This window comes from Cnephaeus nilssonii (assembly GCF_951640355.1).
Source record: "Cnephaeus nilssonii genome assembly, chromosome: 13".
Taxonomy (NCBI): domain Eukaryota; kingdom Metazoa; phylum Chordata; class Mammalia; order Chiroptera; family Vespertilionidae; genus Cnephaeus; species Cnephaeus nilssonii.
In genome coordinates, this window is record NC_137084.1 from 44,679,544 (window position 1) to 44,705,805 (window position 26,262).

The window sequence follows — 26,262 nt, forward strand, 5'->3', positions numbered from 1 at the left end:
AGGGTGCCAGGCCCTGAGCCAGTGCTGTCTCCACATGATCTCATTTAGTTCTCACAGTAACACGGGGGTGGGGTGGGGCGGGTGTGGAAACATTGCCCTTGTTGTACACGGGGACACCAGACTCAAAAGAACAGAGTGGATGTTATTAAGCTTTGGCATAAAACCTCTATTTTTTAATTCTCTGAGGCTAGGGTTTTTTCCTCTTAGGAATTCTGCCATTTTTTTAGGAAGCAGGAGGGGATGTTTGAGGTGGGGCTGGGTAGAGGGGGGTGAGCAGCTTGGGGATTTGGTGAGTACAGGTTGTCTCCCAGGGGAGCTCTGAGGGGAGGTGGGTGGGGGTTGGAGGAGGACGTGGGATAGCTTCCAGGAGAAAGGGGCGGGACGTGGGCCAGTCCAGCTGGAGGGGCTCTGAGGATCAGAGGGGCCTCTCACCAGTCTAGGCCCAGGAAGACCCTACTCTCAGTCATGTGGGTTACTTGAGACCCCAGGCCCCTGAGGGTACCCTGGCAGCTTTTTCATTTGTGTGAGAAGCTATGGCTACTCCAATAACTCCCTCTCCCTCTCCCTCTCCCTCTCCCCCTCCCTCTCCCTCTCCCTCTCCCTCTCCCCCTCCCTCCCCCCTCCCCCTCCCTCTCCCCCTCCCTCTCCCTCTCCCTCTCCCTCTCCCTCTCCCTCTCCCTCTCCCTCTCCCTCTCCCTCTCCCTCTCCCTCTCCCTCTCCTCCTCCTTCTCCCTCTCCCCATCTCTCCTCCTGTTCTTGACTCTCCCTTACTCTCTCCTCCTGTGTGTATGTCTCCCTCACTGTTTCCCCATCTCTATTCCTTGCTCCTCTCATGGCCTTACTCTTCCTCCTTCCCCAACCCCATCTCTGTCTCCCCGCGCCTCTATCTCCCCACTGTCTCCCTGTCCCTCTGCCCACTGCATCGCTGTGTCCCCTCCCTCCCTCCGGCAGTTCTTCGTCCTGTGCCACAGTCTGCTGCAGCTGGCACAGCTCATGATCTCCGGCTACCTCAAGAGCTCCATCTCGACGGTGGAGAAACGCTTTGGCCTCTCCAGCCAGACCTCGGGGCTGCTGGCTGCCTTCAATGAGGTACTGGCTTTGCCCCAGCCACAGGATTGGGGGGAGGTAGACTCGCACTCCCACCAACCCCCATCCTCCTCTCTCACTGGTCCAACATACATCCTTCCCCTCCCAGGACCTGCAGGCTACCCCATCACAGCGTTGTCTTGGCCAATAAGGGACAAGCCACGTGTTAGGACAAGGCCTAATGAGAAGACCTCCCCTTCCTGTACAGTCACAGTATAGGCAATCCTGCCTTGGGGGGCCCTTTAGTGGGGCTGTTTTAGAGCTAGCCACTGTCCCCATATCCACCCCTCTCCCTTTGATTCCCTTTCCCTTTCAGGCACCTGGCTATTGTCTGTCCCAGGAAAGGATCAGAGGAAGTCATTTCAACGGCAGTGAGAGAGGGTTACGTTAGATCAGAGGCAGAACTTTGGAACCTTGGGGTGGTTGGGGAGAGGTTGATACCAGAGCAGGATGTATTGACCTCAGAGTTGTCTAGGGATCCAGGGCCTCTGCCTCTGGGGCCAACCGTCAGGGAGGAGTAGATAAACGGCTCTGTGTGGATTTGGAGATCAGAGTCCAGCTGTGCCAGCCGCTCCCCCACCAGATGTCTGGAGAAGGCCACTGTCCAGAAGTCTCTCTCACTTCCCCAGCCCCAGCAGATTCCTGTGAACTTCTCTCCCCGCTGGGTGATGTGTCACGTTCTTCCCAAACCAAGTTTGCCAGCTCCACAGTGTTCCCAGATGTCCCTTAGACACACCTCCAGACCTCAGGGGAGGGGAAGAGGAAGTCATTGCCTAGCTCTGGGACCCTGGTCAAGCCACTGTCTCTGGGCCTCCGTGTCCCATCTATACAGTGGAGAGTGGCTGTCCTTCTGTTGTAGGTGGCGGGAAGGGCAGCAGGTGTTAGACCATTGGGGACAGACCAGACCTGGGTTCAGCAACCTTGGTGCTTGGGTTTTGGCCAGGAAAGAATTCAGAGCCAAGACTCCAACTATAAGAGACCATTTACTGGGTAAATCACAGAGGTAGAAAAGGTAATTCCTAGAAGAGATGGGCTTAGTGAGCAAGTCCTAGAGGTAAAGGAAGAGCCCTTGGAGCTTGGGAGTGAGGAAGCTAATGGTAACTCGCCTGGGGAGGAGGGGGAGAAGGGGAGGGAAAGAGTAAGGAAGTGCTCCTGGGAGGGAGACTGGGCTGGGTCCTCCAGCCAAGGGTTTAAGGGTGGAGATTTTAGGGGAAGTCTGGGGGAAGATCTCAATAGAATACGCAGCAGCTTTCCAGGTGTCCTTCCAGGATCTAGTCTCCACTGATTGGTTGGCACCAGGGCCGGGGGTCATTATCCAATGCAGCTGGTCCTGAGGGCAGCCATGGGGTCGCTGGTCTGGTTTTGCTGCTTTTCTGGGCCTGAAGCTGAAATACAACTGAGGCCTTCTTGTTATCTCTAGTGACGAAAGGTGAGGGGGTCCAAACCATATGACCTTCTCCAAACATCTGGTGGAGGAGCAGCTGGCACAGCTGGACTCTCTGATCTCCAAATCCATGCAAAGCAGTTTATCCAAATCCACCCTACAATTGTCCTTTGCTAGGCTTTCCACCTGGTGACCTTCTGTTCCTGGCCCATTGTCCTTGCTCTGCTCACATCTGTCTAACTGCCTACCACACCTCTCAGGGTCAGTCCTCCTCCCAGCCCTCTACTGATACTGCCCCACTCCTCCAGCAAGGAGCCTGGGGCTCGTGGTGAGGACCTCACCCACAGTCAGCAGCCAGGAAGCAGTAGAGTGGGATACAGATGCTGACAGAAGGGCCTGCTTTTTACTTTCAAGCTCTTGTCCCCTCCAGTGCCCATATCCTAGGATTTTGATTCCAAGGTTCAAAATTCCAAGCCTTAGTCATCGTTATTTGTTTCTCTCACTCATGACATCTCAGAAATCAAAACCCCTTTCCTTGACTGCCCCCTTCATACTCTAATACGGCAGTGACTTTCAACCTTTTCATCTCATGGCACTCATAAACTAAAATTCTGGGGGCACACCTGTTGAACATCGCTGTAATATGGGATCCAACCCATGTTCCAGAATGGAATTGAACTTCTAACCGTGTCCACTCTGCCCTCATTTCTCTCCCCTAAGAGGGTAGTGGGGCCTTTCCTAGGAGGGCCCAGAATCTGATTCTTATTTAGTCTGCTAGCCCATTATACAGATGGGAACACTGGGGCTGGCGATAGAGGCATGGATGGTGTAGACCTCCAGCTCTGGGTTCTACTCCACTTTAATGGGTCCCCTCATCCTTCTGCAGGTGGGGAACACAGCCCTGATTGTGTTTGTGAGCTATTTTGGCAGCAGGGTACACCGGCCCCGACTGATCGGCTGCGGGGCTATCCTTGTGGCCCTGGCGGGCCTGCTCATGACCGTCCCACACTTCATCTCGGAGCCATACCACTACGACCGCACCAGCCCCGGTAAGAGCAGGAGGGGCTGGGCAGGAGGTGGACATGAGGGGCAGCATTACAGTGCACCAGGGCCCACCCCCAGGCCTTCATTCTGGCCTTGCTTCCCAGGACACTTCCCCACCCCACCCCCACTGCCTCCCTCATCCCAGCTTGGTCCTGGGGAGTGGGGTAGGGTGCGGTCCTGGGGCAAAGCTCTCTGGGCCAGTCTTGTATGTCACTGCTTCTTTTGAGGCAAATTTACACCACAGTCTGCTTTGGGGCCTGGCAGTAGTAGGTCCTCAGGCAATGCCTGTGGAATAATCACAGTATCACACACCACTTACTATGCACTAGACTAGACACTGTTCTAAGCACTTTGCATGTATTCATGCATTTAATCTTCACAAGAAGCCAAGAGGCTGATGAAAGAAAGAATGAGTGAGTGAAGAAACAAACTGAAAAATGAAAGAATTTCAGACAGGAATAGTGAAGCCCCTGTTCAGCCCACTGGGATTTTTTGTCAAAGGCCTACTGGTCGCCTGTCCCTTAGAGAACAACCCAAGCAGCCTTAGCATTCCTTCTTTGCTCATTCCTTCTTTCTCCCATCCACCCACCCACCACCCCGCATTTTACAACGCTCTGAGCAGGTGCTATCATCCTGTTTTACAAGCAGGGGAACTGAAGCTCAGGGAGGGAGGGACTTCCCCAAGGCACACAGCTACCAGAGCTGTGACACGCCCAGGTAGCCGGGCCCTAGAACCCTTGCTCTGAATTACTGAATTATTCTGGTTCTGAATTCTCCATTTCTGTAGAACTTCCATAGTAGGAGACCTTTGAAAAATGAGGAAATGGAGGCTCAGAGGGCTGAAACGGGTCACAGTCTTCAGCTCAGGCAGCCTCGATGTGTTGTAGGTGGCGGGAACGGCACCAGGTGTTAGACCGGTGGGGTCAGACCAGACCTGGGTTTAGCAACCTCGGTACTGGGGTTCTGGCTAGGAAAGAATTCAGAGCCAAGACCAAAGCTGTAAGAGAACATTTATTTGGTAAATCACAGAGGTTGCTGATCCTAGAAGAAATGGGCTTAGGAAATAAGTTATGGAGGTAAAGGATGGGCCCTTGGAGCTTGGGAGTGAGGAAGGTAATGGTAACACATGGTGGGGAGGGAGAAGGCCGAGAGGAGGAAAGGGAAAGGCATAGGCATGCTCCCCAGAGGGAGAGCTGTGCTGGGTCCTCCTTCCTAAGGGTTTAAGGGTGGAGATTTTATGGGAGGTCCCAGGGGAAGATATACATATACATATATATATACCAGAGGCCCGTGCACTGGTGGGGTCCCTCGGCCTGGCCTGTGGGGATCAGGTGAAACTGGCTCTCTGACATCCCCCGAAGGGTCCCAGATTGCCAAGGGACCCCACCAGTGCATGGATCTGGCCGTCTAGTATGCATATAAGATCTTTGGTTAATTTCTTCCTGCCCTCCCCCCAACCCCCTTCCCTCTGAGATTCATCAGTCTGTTCCATGTTTCCATGCCTGTGCGTTGAGCATCTGCCCCCTAGTGGTCAGTGCGTATCATAGCTACCGGTTGAAAGGTCAAACGGTAAAACAGGCACTTAGGCTTTTATATATATAAATATTTCATTGATTTCAGAGAGGAAGGGAGAGGGAGAAAGAGATAGAAATATCAATGATGAGAGAGAATCATGGATCAGCTGCCTCCTGCATAGCCCCACACTGGGGATCAAGCCTGCAACACGGGCATGTGCCTGACCAGGAATTGAACCGGGACCTCGTGGTTGATAGGTTGATGCTCAACCACTGAGCCACACCAGCTAGACTACAGTATTTTCTATCTGGCCCTTTCCAAAAAAGCGTTTGATGACTTAAAATTGAGGCTTGCCCTTGCTCTTGAAGGGGTCACAGTCAGGTCAGGAAAATGAGAAGCAGTTGGTCGTCGGTCAAGGTGGGCTGGAGCCAGCAAAGCCCCGCTGGAGAGCAGAGGATTAGTTTCAGGAGCTTGGGGAGTGGATTAGCTCACTGGGGCTGCCCTGACAAACTACCCCAGCTGGGCGGCTCAAACAACAGAAGTTCTCTCCCATATCCGGAGGCTGGAAGTCCAGGACGAAGGTGTCCGCAGGGCTGGTTTCTCCTGAGGCCTCTCCTTGGCTCCTCCCTGTGTCCTCCGGTGGCTGTCCCTGCATGGGTGTCTGTGTCCTAATCGCCTCTTATCAGGACACTAATTCCCAGGGGATGATCTTAACAGGACATTCAGCAGCTTTCCAGGTGTGTCCTTTCAGGGCCCGGTCTCCACTGATTGATTGGCCAGCACCAAGGCAGGGGGTCATTATCCAGTGCAGCTGGTCCTGAGGTCAGCCATGGGGTCGCTGGTCTGGTTTTGTTTCTTTCCTGGGCCCAAAGCTGAAATACAACTGAGGCGGAGATGTTAACTCTAGGGAGGAGAGGTGAGGGGGTCCAAACCTCATGACCAGTGATATGCTAGGGGAGGAAAGGTCACCCTGGGGGCAAGGTCCCACCCTGCAATTATCCTTTGCTAGGCACCTGGGGCTTTCCGCCCTGGTGACCTTCTGTACCTGGCCCACTGTCCTCGCTCTGCTCATGTCTGTCTAACTGCCTACCACAGATGGAATGTCTGGATTGTTAACCTTGGTTCATGCAGCTTTTCCTCAACCCCAGTTCCTGGAAAGGGCTGGACAGGCCGCAGAGGGAGGGCCACTTCTGCACCCATATTTGGGATAATAATAGCATGAGGGTCTTAAGTTTGCTCACCAAATATTGGTTAGTTACAGGGAACAAATGTCTGGTACTAAATTAAGAAATGCCCTTTAACTGCACTTTACATCTGTGTCCCGAGCTGACACTGAGCCCTCCTCAGAATGAAGGCCAAGGGTCCTAGAACCCTCCACAATCCAGCCCCAGCATCCCTCCCCTGCCAGCCCTACCTTCAGCCCTGGCCTTGCCCCCTCACACTCTGGGGCCAGCAGTGCTGAACTTCCGAAGCCCCGGGTTTGCAAAGCACTGTGACCTGGAACAGCCCTCCCCAAGTTCTTTTTCTGGAAAATCTTGTTTGTTCATCTCAACCCAGTTCAAACTCGACCTCCTTTGACAGCCCCACCCCACGCGAGAGCACATACCTCTGCTCAGAAAGGTAGCATAGGGTGGTTTAAGAGCGAGGACTCAAAGCCGGGCTGCCTGGGTTCGGATCCTGACCCCACCCTTGCGAGTTGCTGCCTGAGCATCAGTCTCCTCACCTGTGAACTCAGGGTAATGAGAGCAATCCTCCCTGAGGTTTGTTGTGATGGAAATACACAAGCTCTTAGATCAGTACCTTGCGTCCAGGAAGTGCTGTATAAAAGCCTTCGCTATTGTCATCATGTTTTTATCACCTCCCAGGGGACATGCCACAGGACTTCGAGGCTTCCCTGTGCCTGACCACAACCTCGGCCCCTGCCCCGGCCCCCTCCAATGGCAGTAGCTGTTCCAGCTACACGGAGACCCAGCATCTGGCCGCGGTGGGAATCATGTTCATGGCACAGACCCTGCTCGGTGTGGGCGGTGTGCCCATCCAGCCCTTCGGCATCTCCTATATCGACGACTTTGCCCATGACAACAACTCTCCCCTTTACCTCGGTGAGGAGTGGTACCACCCTCCGGGCTCTGAGGGAGGGCCAGGCTCAGGTGGGAGGACCAGAGGCCTGGAGTGAGGGGGGCCAGGGGGGCTAGCCTCTGTCCCATGTGGCCAGTGGAAGTTCAGAGTAGCCCTGGGAAATTTCCCGGGCTCAACCCGGGGAGATAGGCTGCTCTTGCCCAGCGGGCACTGACCTGCAGGGAAGCCAGGGTCAGAATGGCCTAACCTAGGTTTTATGTTGCAGGGTTCCTGTTTGCAGTGACGATGATGGGGCCAGGCATGGCCTATGGGCTGGGTGGCCTCATGCTGCGCCTTTATGTGGACATTGACCGAATGCCAGAAGGTGAGCCCCAAGGGTACACAGCTGTCCCTGGGGGCACATGGATGCTAGCTAACTGACTGCTGGTCTCCCAGGAGACACTGAGCCAGGCAGTCCAGGTTCAGATCCCAGCAATTCCGCTGACCTTGGACATGCTTCTTAACCTCTCTTTCTTCTCATCTTTGAGATAGCCTCTGTCCTGTCTACCTCCCAAAGGTGCAATCAGAATCCAGTGGGATGACGGAGATAAGCTGTGAAGCGCCACGAGATAAGGAACTAGGATTGTTGTCACTGTTGTTATCACATCTTCACCCTGTTCCATCCCTGAGTCCCCCCGGTCCCCAGCCCTGTGGGCAGACAGGGGTGCATACTCTCTTAGCCCTCGGGGAGCTCCCATCGTTAGGGGGAGAAGACCCAGGTGAAGCAGAGAGGACACTGGCGCGTCAGAGAAAATGTTTGGAGCAGGACTCAGTTCCCTTGGGCCTCTCTCTGATGAATTTACTGGGTGGCCTCTAAGGACCCTTCTAGTTCTGACCACCTCAGAGTTTGGGGACCTGTGTCGAGGGCACCATTTGGGGAACAGTGGTCTCTGACCCAGGTAGTGGTCAGAGTGGGCCAAGCAGGGGGACTGGAGCTTGGTATGAAGGCAACCAAGAGGGAGGAGTTTGGGGGGGAGGGGGTCCTGACGCTCTGGTGCCCTGTGGGGAGTGGGAAAACATTCCTTTTAGAACAGGTCACTGTGGGCATCTCAGCCGCCTGCTTGTCACACCAAGCAGTTCCGAGCCCCAGCTATGCCTTCTGCCTTCTGCTGCTCAGAAGTCCTGTCCCTTACCTGGAGAGTTCCCAGGAAGCCCTAGAAGCCTCAGGTGATAGATATACAATTAGGTGGACATGAAGATTCTGCTCTTGCTCTCTGGTTCTGCTCAATGATGCCTCCAGCCAGGACAGGTCTGGGCAGCTCTGAACAAGAGTCACTAGGACAGCCCCGCCCTACCCCACCACACCTCCCTTTCTGCTAGAAAACTGGGCCTGGGAGCCAAGTGGGACCTCTGGTTGGCACTCTGCTCTCTCTCTCTCTTGAAGTATAACTCGTGGGAATCAGGCCTCCCTAGGTTCCTAAGACACACCCCAGCTCTTTTGGCATCATCCTGCAGATGTGGCACCGCCACAGACAGATGTGAATTCCTGGTATCTTCTTTCTCTCTGGGGAATTTCATGGGGTGGGTGGGTCATGTCCGCTGCAGGCACAGACTGGTATGTGAGAAGTGGAGGAGTTGGGGAGACACATATGTAAGCTCTCACCAGCCTGGCACAGAAACTGGGGGAATAGTAAGTGGATGAGGGCATCGGTGCTAAAGCCAACTCCATTCCCAGCTTTACAGACACATTTGCTGAGTGCCAACTGTGTACCCTGGCCTCTGCCCAGGAGGCGCTCGGGATCAACTACCTGGGAGCCAGTCTGACTCATGGGGCTGCATCCATCTGTAATAATAAAAGGGTAATATGCTAATTAGAATGGATGTCCTTCTGGATGACCTTCCGGATGAAGCTGGGGAAGCACGGGTCCCAGGTGCCAGAGGGAAGCTGGGACCAGCAGCCGGGGGAAGGAAGGCCTACTCTTGCACGAATTTTGTGCATCGGGCCTCTAGTGTTATTATAAAGTGTTTGCAGATACACTGGCAATTGATGGAGGAGGAATCCAACTCAGCCTTGGGGTCAAGAGATTTGATGGGGGGATGTGGGCACTCCAGACAATTATCCAGATTATCTGGGATAATCTAGTCCTAATTACAACTGGTGGAAGATCAAAATCACCTGGGGAACTTGTTAAAGGTACAGATTCCTTGGTCACCTTCCCACCCCACCCCATGGTATTTCTAAGTTAGTTTTAGGTCAGACCAGGTATTTTTGATAAGCACCTCTGGTGATTTTAATCATCCTGCATGTCTGAGAACCACAAGAGTAGTCCTAACCATCAATCTATATATATAAAAACCTAATATGCAAAGTATCCCCTCAGCAGTTTGATCACTCACTATGACATGCACTGACCACCAGGGGGCAGCGTGGAACAAAGGAAGGCCCTGGCTGGCAGACGGCAGCCACTAGGGACCCTACCCATGCACGAGTTTCGTGCACTGGGCCTCTAGTTTAATAATGATAACAATAGTAACAGGAAAATGGAGAAGTGCAAACACCTATATAGAACATACTGTGTGCCAGTACTATTCTAAGTGCTTTTTACATGTATTTATTTCTATGATTCTCACAGCAACCCTCCAATGTACGTACTACTAATATCGGTATTTTACAGAGGAAGAAACTGAGGCACAAAGAGGTTAAGTAACTTGCCCAAAGCTCTGTTAGTAATGGAAGTCAGACCCAGCAGCCCATTTCCAAAGTCCATGACCTTGACCATTACACACGTTGCTTCAGCAGTTGAAAAAGCCACGGCCCAAATGGTCAGGGACTTGCCCAAAGTCATGCAGGACATAAATGGCAGCGCCAGGATCATAATCTAGGTCTCCTGACTCCCTCCTAGCCAACCTTATGTCTCAGAGGTCAGTCCAAGGGTGGTGGCCAAGAATCGAGGGTCCATCTTGAACCTAATAGCACCATGGTCTTCTCTTCCAGGTGGTATCAACTTGACCTCGAAGGACCCCCGATGGGTGGGTGCCTGGTGGCTGGGCTTCCTCATCTCTGCTGTCGCCGTGGCCCTGGCTGCCACCCCCTACTTCTTCTTCCCCAGGGAGATGACCAAGGAGAAAGATGAACTTCACTTCCGGCGAAGGGTCTTGGCAATTGTCAGCAAAGTAAGCTCCCTCTATGTCTCTACCTTGGTCCAGGCTCAAGACCCCACTGATGTGTCCTCCTATGTAACATTAAACTTCATCCCTCCTGGGCACTGCACAGTTACAAAGCCACTCCTGTTGTTCCACTGCATCCCCCCAATATCCCTAAGCAGGGAGCGTTTCCTGCCCCTCCCACAGCTGAGGTGATTAAGGGCCAGAGATGGAAGTGACCTGCCCAAGATCACAAATTTTATTATGCTCTGAAATTTTGTGCATTCGTTGTGTTCTTTCCCCAAGTATGGGAGTGTAAAGGAATAGCACTCCTGGGTTTCTCCTTTACTCACACATATACTTCTGTGACCACATTCCCTGCGGCATCTGCTGGGTGTCCTAAAACTTAACTTCATTCTATCTACCAGGAGAGAGCATCAGATCCCATAGCTTAAGGGCTCCGTCCCACAAGACTGCCCTGCTTTAGAGGCCAATCACAAGGAGGAGGTCCCAGGTTCCCCACAACTTCTTTCCAACTTGGCTACAGATCAGAGGTTCCCACACGCCCTCCTTGGATTCAGTGATTTGCTAGGATGGCTCACAGAACTCAGGGAAACATGTTTATCAGTTTATTACATAATAAAGGGTATGATAAAGGATACAGATGAACGGCTAGATGAAGAGATACATAGGCGAGGTCTGCGAGGGTCCCCAATGCTTCTGTCCCTGTGGAGTTGGGGTGTGTCACTCACCAGCCGGTGGATGCGTTCCCTGGCCTGGAAGCTCCCCACGCCCACATTGTTGGGAGGCTTCATCAAGTAGCGAGATCAGTTATTAACTCCGTTCCCAGCCCCTCTCCCCTCGCTGAAGAATGGAAAGATGGGGCTGACGTTTCAACTTTCTCGTCATCACTTGGTCTTTCTGTGACCAGCCCTCACCTAGGACTCCACTAAAGTCTTCTGTTCAAAACAAACGATGCTCCTATCAACCCAGGAAATTCCAAAGATCCTAGGAGCTGTGTGTCCAGAACCAGGGCCAAAGACTACATATTAGAACAAACAATTCTCCTAGCACGCCTGTTTACAAGTGTTTTAGGAGCTTTGCGTCAGGAACGGGGGACAGAGACCTGCATATGTATAACATATACAATATAATATACATATATAATTATTCCACAGGCAAGTCATTGGTGATAAATCACAAGCATAAATTAAGTCAGTTGTTGATAAGTAGTTCTAATTTCAAAGGGACGTTTATAAAAAAACATGTTGAATATTTTGCAGCAAGAATAATTCTACTTAATGTGGCAGGGTGGTGCATTTACATATGCTTTTGCTGTAATATATGATATCGCCTCCTTCTCAGAGCAGGAACGTTTGGGCCTAGGAGCAAGGACTGAAAACGGCTCTGCCTAGAAAAGCTGGGATTTGAGCCCAAGTCTCTCTGACCCCAGACCAGGCTTCTTTAGGAAGCTTCCCGCCTCATCCCCCTGCTGGAGCACAGGGTGTATGTGTGGGGCCCCAAGAAAAAGGATGTTGGAACCGCCAGCAGGGGCCAGACCCGGAGGACCCTTGCCTGCCTGTCAGCTTCAACAGCAGCAGGTGGCCCCGGAGGGAGGGTAGGCAGGGGTCCTGTGGCTCTAGGCAGAGACCGAACTGCAACAGGCAGTGAAGTGTGTAGAGAGCGGCTGCAGGCCGGGAGGCTGAGGTGGCAGTGATGGCCTTGGCCCGGGAGCAACCAGTGCATGGGCAGTGAGGTGGGGCATGGGAAGGAGTCCGGGAGACAACCAGGGCCGCTGCTCTGTTGTGGGATGTCCCAGAGACAGTGAAGGGCTGTGCTGGTGCTGGATCAGAGTCAGGGGAGGCACGTGACGCACTGAGAGGGAGCAGTTTCGGGGAAAAGGAAAGCTTGGAACCACAGATGGTCCTTCCCGGTTCTGCCAAGCCCAGGTCAAAATCTGAATGAGCTAGGATTCCTAGAACTGGGGGAAGAGTTCTTAGAAGCGAGGGTGATCATAGAGGAAAGGGAGAGCCTGGGTCGCTGGTTATGGATCATCTCCAAGCTGAGTCTTAATACAGAACAGAAAGAATGGCCACGTGGGCGTTGGGGTGGATTCGGTAGAAGAGATTTGTCATTGCTGGGCTCAGTCACATGTCAGTCATGTGACCTTGAGCAAGTCACTTCCTTATCGTGATCTGTTGTGGAAGATGCTGAGGTTGGATCCCTGGAGCATATCCTGTGCACCCGGCTTCTGAGAATGTGCGATTCTTTGAGTTGGAGCTGCTGTGATGCAGAGATTTGGATGTTAAGAGGTCTGTGTCTGTGATGCCTTGAAACCCTGGTCCCCAGGCTGTGAACTTGTCTGGCTGTCTGGATTCATTCTGTCAGTGCATTGGGGGTGAGGAGTAGGGAGGGAAGGGGGTGAGAGGTTCTTAAAAAAGAACCAAAGGCTGAGAACATGATGATCTGCTTCCAGCAGCTCTCAGGCAATAAATATTGATGTGGGAGGAATTGTTCCCCTGCCTCCTGAGGCTGCCTTGACTGTGTCTGCTGAAGTTACTGGGGCTGGCCCAGCTCGCTCAGGCCGCTGATGGGGAGGCGGATGGACCAGGAGGAAGGGCCCATTAGGTGGAATCGGCTGCATGGGGTGTGTTATCCTCCGCAGGGTGTGGGGACAGACAGGGGGAGAAAGTGAAGAAAAGATTACTTCTGAAATCCCTTCCAGTATCCCCTCCCAGGTTCAGGGGTCCCCTAAAAACGCTCCTACAAGCAAAAGCAGTTTCTAATGATACCCAGGAGACGGTGGGATGTGATACAAGGATTGTATGGCCCAGAGAAGGTCTCTGAACTCAGTCTCACTTCAATGGGACAGTTCTACTTTTATGTATTTTTATTTCAGTCTTTTGAGTGAGATTTTAATTGGGAAAAGGGTTCTGTTGCTAAAAACCAGTTTTAAAAACACTTATCTAGTCCAGTACCCCCATTTGACAGAGGAAGAGACTGAGGCTAAAGAGAGGAGATTGGCAGCTGATGTGGCCCAAAAGGCACCAACAGAGGCAGAAGTCAGACACATGGTTTGTGCACCATAGTGACCCGGGCATGAATCCTGGCTCTGACACTTACTGATTCTGAAATCTATAAAATGGGTATAATCAGCTCTAGCCGGTTTGGCTCAGTGGATAGAGTGTCAGCCTGTGGACTGAAGGGTCCCGGGTTCGATTCTGGTCAAGGGCACTTAGCTCGGTTGCAGGCTCTTCCCTGGTCCAGGCCCTGGTCAGGGCTCATGCAGGAGGCAACCAATTGATGTGTTTCTTTCACATCAATATTTCTCTCTGTCTTCCACTCTCTCTAAAAATCAATGGAAAAAATATCCTCAGGTGAGGATTAAATAAATAAATAAATAAAATGGGTATAATCATAAAATCTACATCTTGAGTTTTTTGGAAGAATGAAATAAGGCAAAGTGGTGAGGTAGGCAGTTTAATGCCTGACACGCGGGTTCAATAACCAAGAGCACTTGTTCTTAGTATCTTTCCCTGATCAGGCCAACTCTTCGGAGGAAAACTAGTGGAAAATTACCTTTTTTCTAATTTTCTTTTTATAGGCTTTTCTATATTCTACTTTCACTATATTCCATAGAAGGTTTAAGACAGCTTACACCAAACACATGTGCAGTACTAGTAAACAAGTGGGAAATTAGGCTAACGTGTATTGCTTACTTTGTACCATGTGCTGCTCTAAGTCCTTGATGTATTCTCCCATTTAATCTTCATTACCCACCTATGAAGTAGGGTTCGTTACTATCCCCATTTTACACCCGAGGGACCGAGTCACAGAGGGATTAAATAGCCTGATCACATGACGAGTGAATGTTGAAGCTGCGATCCAGACCCAGGAAGAGCATTGCCAGAGCTCAACCAAGGCCAAAAAGCAGGACAACAGAAATAACAGAAAAAGGTTATCAGACTTAGAGAAAGAAACATCAAAGTGTGACCAGCCAGCATGGCTCAGCGGTTGAGCACCGACCTGTGAACCAGGAGGTCATGGGGTTGTGGGCTTGATCCCCAGTGTGGGGCGTGCAGGAGGCAGCCGATCAATGATTCTCTCTCATTATTGATGTTTCTATCTCTCTCTTCCTCTCCTTTCCTCTCTGAAATCAATAAAAATATTTTTTTTAAAAGAGAAACATGGAAGTATGGAACATAAAGATAAAGTCAGTTCATGTCATTGAGCCTCTTATTTGTTTCTGAGCTTGCTGGCAGCCAAAGGGAAAGAGAAGCACGGCCAGTTGCATGAATCTCATGATAAGAAAGCCAGAAGCATGTTGTGCTCCTCGCAGAAGTTCAGATCCCCAGGCGCTCTACTACAAACCACGGCCTCCCTCCTGTGGGGGAAAGGAAGTGTAATGGATACCCCCATCCCTGTGGCTGCTTTCTGTGGCCACACGTGATGGAAGCTGAGGGCTGACAGAGGTTCCGTATCACTTGCCAGGCTCAGCCTTGGCTCCCGGGGGCTGGGGACACAGCTCCGGGCCAGAACCTCCTAGGATTCCAGCTTCCCATGCGGACAGCTCCTGGATCCCTGGTGGCCCGGCAGACCGTGGGGCCTTCCATGCACCAGACCCGTGGTCGGCAAACTGCGGCTCGTGAGCCACATGCGGCTCTTTGGCCCCTTGAGTGTGGCTCTTTCACAAAATACCACAGCCTGGGCGAGTCTATTTTGAAGAAGTGGCGTTAGAAGACGTTTAAGTTTAAAAAATGTGGCTCTCAAAAGAAATTTCAATTGTTGTGCTATTGATATTTGGCTCTGTTGACTAATGAGTTTGCCAACCACTGCACCAGACCACACAGTGTCCCGAGCCCTGCAGGCTTGCAGCAGTCAGCACCACACAGCCCCAAGAGGGGAAATTCTAACCAGCTCTCAGCCCAGCCTGCTGACCTGGGCAAACCACAGCCAGATGGGTCGGACTTCAAGCCCTGCTCTGAGCAGAGGCATGTTTCCTGTTTCTGGAATCCGCTATTAGTCAGGAGTCCTCAACACAGATCTGGGGAGAGGGGGTGGGCATTTGTGGAGCGCACAGAGACGGGAGCCAGGGACAGAGAGTGCTCCTGGCACCCGAGGGCTGTCAACTGCTTGGCTGTTTATTTGCCTCAGTTTCCCTCTCCTACTTGTCCTGGCTTCCTAGCCTGTGTCACGATGCCCTTGCTTCAGATGACTTATCCCTTCCTGTCTATCCAAATCTCAAACCTCACTTCTCCCTGGATGCCTTCCCTGAACCCCCAGCCCCTGAAAGTCTGTTGTCCTCTTCTATCTCCAGTTCCCATGTTCTTTTTCACAGCACGGGACAGGCGTGAGGTGAGGCGACTAGAGAATCTGAGTTCAAGAGCCTGTTCTGCCAAATTCTCCCCAGTATGTACCTCCTCTTCTTTATCCAACCCTCTGTTGAAGGACACTTTGGTTGCTTCCATGTCTTGGCCACCGTAGATAATGCTGCAGTGAACGTAGGGGTGCATATTTCTTTGTGAATTAATGTTTTCAAGTTTTTGGGTAGATACCCAGAAGAGGGATTGTTGGGTCATAGAGTAACTCTATTCTTAATTTTTTGAGGATCCACCGTACTGTTTTCCATAGTGGCTGTACCAGTTTAGACACTTCCCCTTTTGGGGCCTTAGTTTCTTCTGTGGAATAGGTGCAGTAATAACCCTTGCACCAGACTGTTGTGGGAATTAATGGACATGGTGGAAGTGAAAGTGCAGGGTAGAGGGTTGTACACGTGGCCAGAGATGACACTGGTTGTTTTTACTGTTCACTTGAGGACGAGGAGTCCCAGGCAAGGAACTCACAAGATTCTGCCTGTCGAAAGGGAAAGCCTGCTCTTGCGTGATAAGAGAAGCTGGGGAGTCGTCAGTCTATCCCTGCCCTCCCTACTTCCATTCTTGGGGCAGCACCGAACTCCTAGCACCCCTCTCCCTCAGGTACCAGGACCCTCCCACACTGCTCTCCCGGAGCCTGGCTAGGACTGAGACAGGACAAGGAGATGCTCCTTCGCTTTAGGCAGCAGGTCCAAAATAAATATTATGTGAGCCACGTGTTAATTTTCAATGTTCTCGTAGCTACATTCAAAAACAAAAGACATTAATTTTAATAATATATATTTCTTATTTATTGGGGTGACATTGGTTAATAGGATCATATAGGTTTCAAGTGTACCTTTCTATGACACGTGCTTTGTATATTGCATTGTACACCCACCACCCACAGTCATCCTATTTTTGGCCCCTTTACCATTTATTACTACCCCATCCTTCCCTCTGGTAACCACCATACTGTTGTCTGTGTCTATGAGTTTCTGTTTTATATCCCACATATGAGTTAAATTATATGGTTCTTAGCTTTTCCTGACTGACTTGTTTCTCTTAGTATAATTTTCTCAATGTCCATCCGTGTTGTTGCAAATGGAAATGTTTCATCATTTCTTATGGCTGAGTAGTATTTCATAGTAGTATGAACCTCCTCTTCTTTATCCAATCCTCTATTGAAGGACACTTTGGTTGCTTCCATGTCTTGGCCACCATAGATAATGCTGCAGTGAACGTAGGGGTGCATATATCTTTGTGAATTAATGTTTTCAAGTTTTTGGGTAGATACCCAGAAGAGGGATTGTTGGGTCATAGAGTAACTCTATTCTTAATTTTTTGAGGAACCACCATACTGTTTTCCATAGTGGCTGTACCAGTCTACATTCCCACCAGCAGTGAATGAGGGTTCCTTTTTCTCCACACCCTATCCAACACTTGATATTAGTTGTCTTCTTGATAATAGCCACTCTAATCATTGTAGTTTTGATTTGCATTTCCCCAATAGCGAGTGAAGTTAAGCATCTTTTCATATATCTGTTGGCCATTTGTATGTCTTCTGGGGAGGGGTGCTGTTCATGTCCTCTGCCCCTTTTTTAATTGTTTGTTTGTTCGGTGTTGAGTTGAATGAGTTCTTTATATATTTTTGATATTAACTCCTTGTTGGAGCTCTTGTTTGCAAATATCATCTCTCATTTGGGTGGTTGCCTTTCTGTTTTGTTGGCAGTTCCTTTTGCTATGCAGAAGCTTTTGAGTTTGGTATAGTCTTATTCATTTATTTTTGCCTTTACTTCCCTTGCTTTTGGGATCAAATTCATAAAATGTTCTCTAAGGCCAAGGTCCATAAGTTTAATACCTATGTATAATTTGTTGTTTCAGATTTTGTGTTTAGGTCTTTGATCCATTTTGAATTAATTTTTGTACATGGAGACAAACCGTAATCTAGTTTCATTCTTTTGCATGTGGCTTTCCAATTTTCCCAGCACCATTTATTGACAAGGCCTTTTTTTCTCCACTGTGTGTTTTTGGCTTCTCTGTCAAAAATTATTTGCTCATATACCTGTGGTTTTATTTCAAGGCTCTGTTCCATTGGTCCGTGTGTCTGTTTTTCTGCCAATACCATGCTGTTTTGGTTATCATAGCTCTGTAGTACAATTTGAAGTCAAGTAGTGTGGTACCTCCAGCTTTGTTCTTTTTTCTCAGGATTGTTTTGGCTCTTCGGGTCTTTTGTGGCTCCATACAAATCTGATGATTTTTGTTGTTGTTCTATTTCTTTAAAAAATGACATTGGGGTTTTGATGGTGATTGCAGTAAATCCATATATTGCTTTGGGTAATATGGCCATGTTGATTCTTCCAATCCATGAACACAGAATATCTTTCCATTTCATTATGTCCTTTTCCATCTCTCTCTCTTTTTTTATTTCTCACCCAAGGATATGTTATTATTGATTTTTAGATAGAGAGCAAGGGAGTGGGAGACAGAGAGAGAAACGTCAATCAGTTGCCTCTGGTTGCCTCCCATACAACTCTGACCAGGAATCTAACCACAACCTGGGTATGTGCCCAGACTGGGAATTGAACCCTCAACCTTTCAGTGTACGGACAAGGTTCCAACCAATTGAGCCACACCAGCCAAGGCTTTTTCAACCTCTTTTAATAATGCTTTGTAGTTTTCAGTATATAGGTCCTTCCCATCCTTTGTTAAGTTTATTCCTAGGTACTTTATTCTTTTGGTTGCAATTGCAAAAAGAATTGTGTTTTCATTTCTGTTTCTGAAGTTTCATTGTTAGTATATAGGAATGCAGCATAAAAATCAATTTTTGTACATTGATTTTGTATCCTGCAACTTTGCTGTATGTGTTTGTTGTTTCTAATAGTATTTTGGTGGAGTCTTTAGGGTTTTCTATATAGAGAACCTTGTCATGGGCAAAAAGTGACATTTTCACTTCTTCCTTCTCAATTTGGATTCCTTTTATTTCCTTCTCTTGCCTGTTTGCTCTGGCTAGGGCTTCCAGAACTATGTTGAATAAGAGTGGTGAGAATGGGCGGCATCCCTGTCTTGTTCCTGATTTTAGAGGAAATGATTTCAGTTTTTCACCACTGAATATGATATTGGCAGAGGGTTTGTCATATATGGCCTTTATTATGTTGAGGTACTTTCCTTCTATACCCATTTTACTGAGTGTTTTAATCATAAATGGGTGTTGTGTCTTATCAAATGCTATCTCTGTATCTATTGATAAGATCATATGATTTTCATCCTTTCTTTTGTTAATGTGGTGTAGTACATTGATCGATTTGCATATGTTGAATCATCCTTGTGCTCCTGGAATGAGCCCTACTTGATGTATAGTTTTTTTAATGTGTTGTTGTACTTGATTTGCTAGTATTTTGTTTAAGATTTTTGCATCTGTATTCATCAGAGCTATTGGTCTGTAGTTTTCTTTTTTTGTGTTACCCATGCCAGGTTTTGGTATTGGGGTTATGTTGACCTCATAAAATGTGTTAGAAATTATTGCCTCTTCTTTAATTTTGAAAGAGTTTGAGGGGGGCCCTAACTGGTTTGGCTCAGTGGATAGAGCGTCGGCCTGCAGGCTGCAAGGTCCCGGGTTCAATTCCAGTCAAGGGCATGTACCTTGGTTGCAGGCACATCCCCAGTGGGAGGTGTGCAAGAGGCAGCTGATCAATGTTTCTCTCCCATCGATGTTTCTAACTCTGTATCCCTCTCCCTTTCTCTCTGTTAAAAAATCAATAAAATATATATTAAAAAAAAAAGAGTTTGAGGGGGATAGGTATGTTTGGATGTTTGGCAGAATTCACTAGTGAACCCATCTGGTCCTGGACTTTTGGGGAGGTTTTTGATGGTTGTTTCAATTTACTCACTGTTGGTCTACTTAGATTTTCCAGTTCTTCATGATTCAGTCTAGGAAGGTTATATATTTCTAGGAACTTACCCATTTCTTCTAGGTTATTGAATTTGGTGGCATATAGTCTTTCTTAGTATTCTAGTATGATCCTTGTATATCTATAATGTCTGTGGTAACTTCTCCTCTTTCATTTCTGATTTTGTTTATATGAGTCTTTTTCCTTTTTTTTTTTTAGTGATCCTAGGCAGGGTTTATTGGTTTTATTAATCTTTTCAAAGAAGCAGTTCTTGGTTGTATTAGTTTTTTTTATAGTCTTTTGTTCTCTCTTTCATTCAATTCTGTTCTCATTTTTATTATTTCCTTTCTCCTGCTGACTTTGGGTTGCTTTTGTTCTTCTTTTTCTAGTTCTTTAAGGTATAATGTTAGGTTGTTTACATGGGATTTCTCTTGTTTCTTGAGATAGGCCTGTGATGATATATACTCCCTCTTATTACTGCTTTTGCTGCATTTCAGAAATGTCATACTGTCTCTATATACCTTTTGATCCCACCTTTTATTTCTTCTTTACCCAATCATTTTTTAGTAGTATGTTGTTTAATCTCTATGTATTTGTGGGTTTCTTTACTTCCTTTTTGCAGTTGATTATTAATTTCAAAGCATTGTAGTCAGGCAATATGCTTGATATAATTTCAATCTTCTTAAATTTGTTGAAGCTTGTTTTGTGACCTAACATATGGTCTATCATTATGAATGTTCCATGTGCACTGGAGAAAAATGTATAATCTGATGTTCTGGAACGAAAGTAAATGTCAATTTACTTTCGTTAATGTCAATTATGTCCATTTGGTCTAATGTGTCATTTAAGGCTGATATTTTTTATTGATTTTTCTGTTTGGATAGTCTATCTAGAGCTGTCAATGGAGTATTAAGGTCCCCACCTATGACTGTTTTGGTCTGTTTCTCCCTTTAGTTCTGTTTTATGTATTTTGATGCTCCCTGATTGGGTGTATATTAAGAAATGTTATGTCTTCTTGATGTAGTGTTCTTTTTATCATTATAAAATGTCCATCTTTGTTTCTTGTTACCTTTGTTATCTTGAAATCTCTTTTGTCAGATATAAGTATGGCTGCACTTGCTTTTTTTGTAGATGTTATTTTCTTAGATAATCAATAATTCTCTAATAATAAATTTTATTTAACCCACTACATCTAAAATATTATCATTGTAGCATATCATAAATATAAAAAATTAATGTCAACATAAGAAACTTCAAACCTGTAGGGAAATTTTATGTGTTTATTTGAGCCAAACTGATGACAGTGCTGAGAAGCAAGATCTCAAATTCTCTGGAGAATGACAGTTTACATATTTGGAATTAAGGAGGGGATGTAAGGAAGATTACATGGAGTGGGAGAAAGCAAGGTGGATTAGGATTACAGGACCGTTAACAAGATTATGTGCTCCCTTGCCCTTGCCAGTGTGGCTCTGTTGGTTGAGTGTCACCTCCAACACGGAAAGGCTGACTGTTCAATTCCTGGTCAGGGCACATGCCAGGTTGTGGGTTTGATTCCTGGTCAGAGTGCATGCAGGAGGCAACCAATTAATGTTTCTCTCTCCCTCTCTCTCTCTCTCTCTCTCTCTCTCTCTCTCTCTCAACATTATTTTTTTAAAGAGAAGATTATGTGCTCCCTTAAGGGTGGTTAGGCTTCCCAGGAGTCTGAAAAAAAGGCTTTTCAAAAGTGAGTTAACCTAGATGAACAGAAACCAGGGGCAGAACTTGCGTAAGGCAAATATAAGCTTTTACTAAAGAAGTTATATGCCTGGTGAGTGACTACCCATCATGACCAGCCCAGTTAGCAATTTATGATCAGATCACCCAGTGAGGTTACTTGGACTAGTCAGTTTTATTATAGAGCCCCTTTTTGTCTACATTAATAATGAGATATTGTCCATTCTTTTATTTTCATACTAAGTTTGTGACATTCAATGTGTATTTTATATTTATGTCACATGCCAGTTGGGACTAGTCCTATTTCCAGTCCTCAGTGGCCACATGGGCTGGTGGCTCAGACAGCACAGCTCTAAGGCCCTACAATACCTCACCAGGAGAAACAAGACAGAATGGTGGGTTTTCAGGCTCCTTCACTTCACACCACAAAGGGGCCTCCTAATTCTGCCAGTTCTGCACCAGGGGCTCTGACTTACAGGGCTTAGTGGATAAAGCGTGAGTTTTCTACTCAGCAGGCTTGAGCTCAGATCTTAGTTCTGCCACTCTCTAGTTGCGTGATGTTGAGCAAGTTACCTAACCTCACAGCGTGTTTGCTTGTGTGTGGAGTGCTTACGTCTCTTCCTTTGCAGGTCCCAGTGAGGATGGGGCCGGAGCACACACAGCCAGTGGCCTGTTGTGACTGCCATCTCCATTCTGCTAGGCCCCTGGGGTGCTTGGTGTGGACCCTCTGCCCCGCTCTGAGCCAGCAGCAGTCTGGGAGTTTGCTTGCAGTGTGATAGTATCTCCCGTTGATGTTCTCGTTTTTCTTCCAAGAGCCTGGCGTTGGCTGCACCCACTACCTGTTGGAACCACTTCTTGCATTCCTTCTTTCCTATATTTATCAGATATCTGCTATTTTGCCCCAGGCCCTTGGCTAGGCACCAGAGGGGTTTTTTGTTATTGTTGTTTTTATTTTATTGATTTCAGAAAGAAAGGGAGAGGGAGATAGAGATAGAGACATCAATGATAGAATCATTGATTGGCTGCCTCCTGCACACCCTCCCACTGGGGATCAAGCCCACAACCCGGGCATGTGCCCTGACCGGGAATCAAACCAGGACCTCCTGGTTCGTAGTTCAATGCTCAACCATTGAGCCATGCCGGCTGGGCAAGCACCAGAGTTTTGACAGAGAACAGCGTCCCTGAGGGCCAGTCTTGAGCCAACCAGCACCCAGGAGCCAGGTGGAAGAAGGCTGGAACGGTGTGCCCCTGGGGTGGGGGTGGGCCTCTTGCAGATCTCAGAGACTAGCAGGGGAGAGATAATGAACAAACTTTGGCTCATAGCCAAGTATGTGTGAGATAGACACTTCTTTATTTTCTCTGAAAATTAACTTTCTCATGGAACGCCCATCCTGCCAGATCAGCAAGAAATGCAATCTCAGCCCTAGCCGGTTTGGCCCAGTGGATAGAACGCTGGCCAAGACTGAAAGGTCCCGGGTTCAATTCTGGCACATGCCCGGGTTGCAGGCTTGATCCCCAGTAGGGGGTGTGCAGGAGAGAGCCAATCAGTGATTTTCTCTCATCATCTCCTCTCTCTCTCTCTCTCTCTCTCTCTCTCTCTCTCTCTCTCTCTCTCTCTCTGAAATCAATAAAAATATATAAAAAAAGAAAAAGGAAATGCAATCTCAGCCTTTTTCAGGGCTCCTTCACCAAGGTGAAGCGAAGGTCCTGAGGTCTTACAGGGTGCCCAGGCACCAGGGAGGAGCCATGCCACCCAGCAGGCATCAGCATAAGTCCATCCTGTCCCACGTGGTCCCCTTCAACAAGCTTGGAGCATAGGAGTTTGGTGTAGCTGAGGACAATGGAGCCCAGCCTCCCTAGGTTAGCCTGCAGCCTGCCCCCTCGAGGTTAACTGTTCTCTGTTGCTCATGGAACCCACAGACTGCTTGACCCCACCCCCTCACCCCTCATTCCCAAAGGCCTCTCCTTCTCCTTGCACCCCCCCCCCCCCACACACACACACATACATACACAACACCCAGCATGCTTTTTCAATGGACTCAGGCTTTGGGAACAAAGGCAGGGAAGGAAAATCTGAAAGCAGTGGAGGACTGCTTTCTGTCCTGCTGCAAACCTCCCCTGAAACCAGGAAACCCAGAGCCCTTGCTACCTGCTGAAATAAAAAAGAGGAGAAAGGAAAAGCCCACGAAGGGAAAACACACAGGAATTGATGTTTGAATGGATTTCCCTGCTGGGCGAGGCCAGTCTTGAGCCAACAGCACCAGGGAGCCAGGTGGGAGAAGGCTGGAACAGTGTGCCCCTGGGGTGGGGGTGAGCATGAGGTTCTGAAATGTGGGAAAATCCAGTATTTGCCTCCAGTGGCTCCCTTAAAAATAAATAAAGGTGAGAAAGAAAGGAGAAAGTGTTAGACACAGACCGAAAGGTGAGGCCTGTAAGGACAAAGGCTCCGTGGGAAGAGAAGAGCTTTATAAGACGTATTTGTGCCAACCTGATGACAATAGCTGGGAAGCAAGATTTCAAATGCTCCGGAAAATAACAGTTCTGCAGTTTTCTTTATACATTTGGAGTTAGGGAGCAGCGAAGGTGGGAGAAAGCAAGACATAGCATAGTTAAGATATAGGTTCCCTTGAGGATGTCTCTGAGGGGTCTGAAAAAGAGGATTACTCTGGCATTTCAAGGTGTGTTAACCTAGATGCACAAGGACAATGGACAGGACTTGATAAATCTTTTACTATAAATGTCATAGGCCTGGGGTGTGACTACCCACATGACCTGCCCAGTTAGAAATTTATGATCAGATCATCCTGTGAGGTTATTTTCCATTACTGGACTTGTCAGTTTTATTACACAACCTCTTTTTTGTCCTTAAGAGGCAGAACCAGAGGATCCCCAGATAAGTTTTCCAGCCCAACCTGCCCTCCCACATGGACCAGGGAGAAGTCAGCCTCTGCTTGCATGCTTCTAGTTATGGGGAACTCACTTCCTCCCAGGACAGCCTCATCCGAAGTGCTCTTTACATTGGGCTTCAGTCTTCCTTCATAGAACATGTTGCTTCTAATTCTGGCCTTAGGCTACATAGAAAAATGTAGTGAAATCAGACCCACTTGATCACTTATATTTGAACTAGAGGCCTGGTGCACGAAGTTTGTGCATGGTGGGGAGGGTCCCTCAGCCCGGCCTGCACTTTCTCCAATCCAGGATCCCTCGGGGGATGTCCAACTGCCAATTTAGGCCCGATCCTGCAGTTGGACATCCCTCTCGCAATCTGGGACCACTGGCTCCTAACTGCTTGCTTGCCTGCCTCATCGCCCCTAACCACTCTGCCTGCCGGCCTGATCGCCCCCAACTGCCCCTCCCGCCAGCCTGATCGCCCCCAACTGCCCTCCCCTGCCGACCTGATCACCCCCAACTTCCCTCCCCTGCCGGTCTGATCGCCCCTAACCACCTCTGCCTCAGCCCCGCCACCATGGCTTTGTCCAGAAGGATGTCCAGAAGGTCTCTGGAAGGTCTTCTGGTCTAATTAGCATATTGCTCTTTTATTAGTATAGATGAGCCTGTGCCAGTAGCAACTTCTCCAAGATTTTGTTTCCTCATCTAAAAACTGTGCACAATAATAATACCTGCATGAAAATATCATATTAGAGCAAGGCAGGTAGAACACTCAACACTCTGAGACCTTGGTTCCCTCTTCCCTCAGGGTGAACCAGCCAAGTGCATAGAGGCTCTGGAGTCGAGCTGTCTGAGTTCAAATCATAGCCAGACCACTTACTAGTTGTATGACCAAGCAAGTTATTTTATCTCTTTGTGTCTCCATTTTATCCCCTAAAAATAGGGATTATAATGGTCCCTACTTCAGAAGGTTGCTGTGAGGTTTCAATGAGTTAATGCATTAGTTGTTAGAATAGCACCAGGCTTGTAATAGGTGCTTAGTAACCATTAATCATTATCATAATTTCATCCTTATCTTCTGACAATCAGAAGACTGTGACTGTGGCCTGACGTCTCTTCCTTCCCAGGATAAAAGACCTCTTTTGTAGGCCACCCTCACGCAGATGGGAGGTCACACTCCAGGGTGTCCATGAGTTTCCTCATAGCATGATGGCAGAGCTGAGCGATCCTTTCCCTCTCCGAGTGTGGTCTGACTCATCCGAGAGGAGAGGAGCTGTTGCCTCTTGCCTCCCCCAACCTACTTCTCTTCTTCTCTCAGCAGACAGTATAGAACAGGTAAGCCTGTAGGCCCAACCAACCCCAACCTCTAGGAAGGCATAGGTCACTGGAGGCTCTTGATATGGTGACTTCCTAAGTGATGATAGCCATTAGTGATATAATAACTGAAAACAGCAGTGTGGTGTTAACTTCAGATAGAGGTTGGTGATGCTGATGGTGATTAAGACAGTGGCAGGGATAATGATGATGTTAGAGACAGTAATAATGGTATTGGTGATTCTTAGAGTCATGATTTCATTAGTGTTTCTGAAGTGTCAGGTGACAGTGATGATAATGATTGTGCTGGTGGGGGTGACTATGACAGAAACAATGAAAATAGTTAGGACAATATTGGCCATTTATTCATGATGATATTGGTGATATGAATGGGGTGATGTTTAAGATGATGGGAATACTGATGATGCTTGTAGTTATGGTGGTAATTTTCATGGTAATGTTGGTGATTATTATGATGATGATGACAAAGTTTGACCACTGGAATTTCATCCATTCTTTCAAAAAACTACTTGTATGTTGAATGTTTTCCAAAAACTTATCATAGAGGATGACTAAACCACTAGAAGCACAATTGCATGTAACATGCATATAAGTAACTGCAGATGAATGAATATTCAAGTTCTTAGCTGTGGTGTTTAAAAATTCTTCATTGCCTCAGAGGTGTGGCAGTGACATTTTGGAAGGAAAAACAAAGAATTAGTTAAGAAGTCGCGAGTTGAAGCAAATGATGAAAATTAATATTTTATTTAACATCGGTCACCTCACAATAAATTATGTAGAAAACACATGTTTGAATACTTGTAATTGCTGGGCAATAAAATCTGTTTTCTTAAAAACACACACAGAGAGAAAA

At 48.0% G+C, this 26,262-nt stretch overlaps 1 protein-coding gene across 1 annotated transcript in view; it reads left to right on the plus strand.

Moving 5' to 3' along the window:
* The window catches only part of SLCO2B1 (solute carrier organic anion transporter family member 2B1), a 62,764-nt gene that overhangs the window by 14,154 nt on the left and 22,348 nt on the right, over positions 1 to 26,262 (plus strand). Inside the window, exons 3-7 of the mRNA XM_079788721.1 lie at positions 952 to 1,089; positions 3,357 to 3,519; positions 6,895 to 7,131; positions 7,374 to 7,472; positions 10,083 to 10,261. Coding sequence (XP_079644847.1) covers positions 952 to 1,089; positions 3,357 to 3,519; positions 6,895 to 7,131; positions 7,374 to 7,472; positions 10,083 to 10,261 — 816 coding nt within the window. The remainder of the gene's footprint in view (positions 1 to 951; positions 1,090 to 3,356; positions 3,520 to 6,894; positions 7,132 to 7,373; positions 7,473 to 10,082; positions 10,262 to 26,262) is intronic.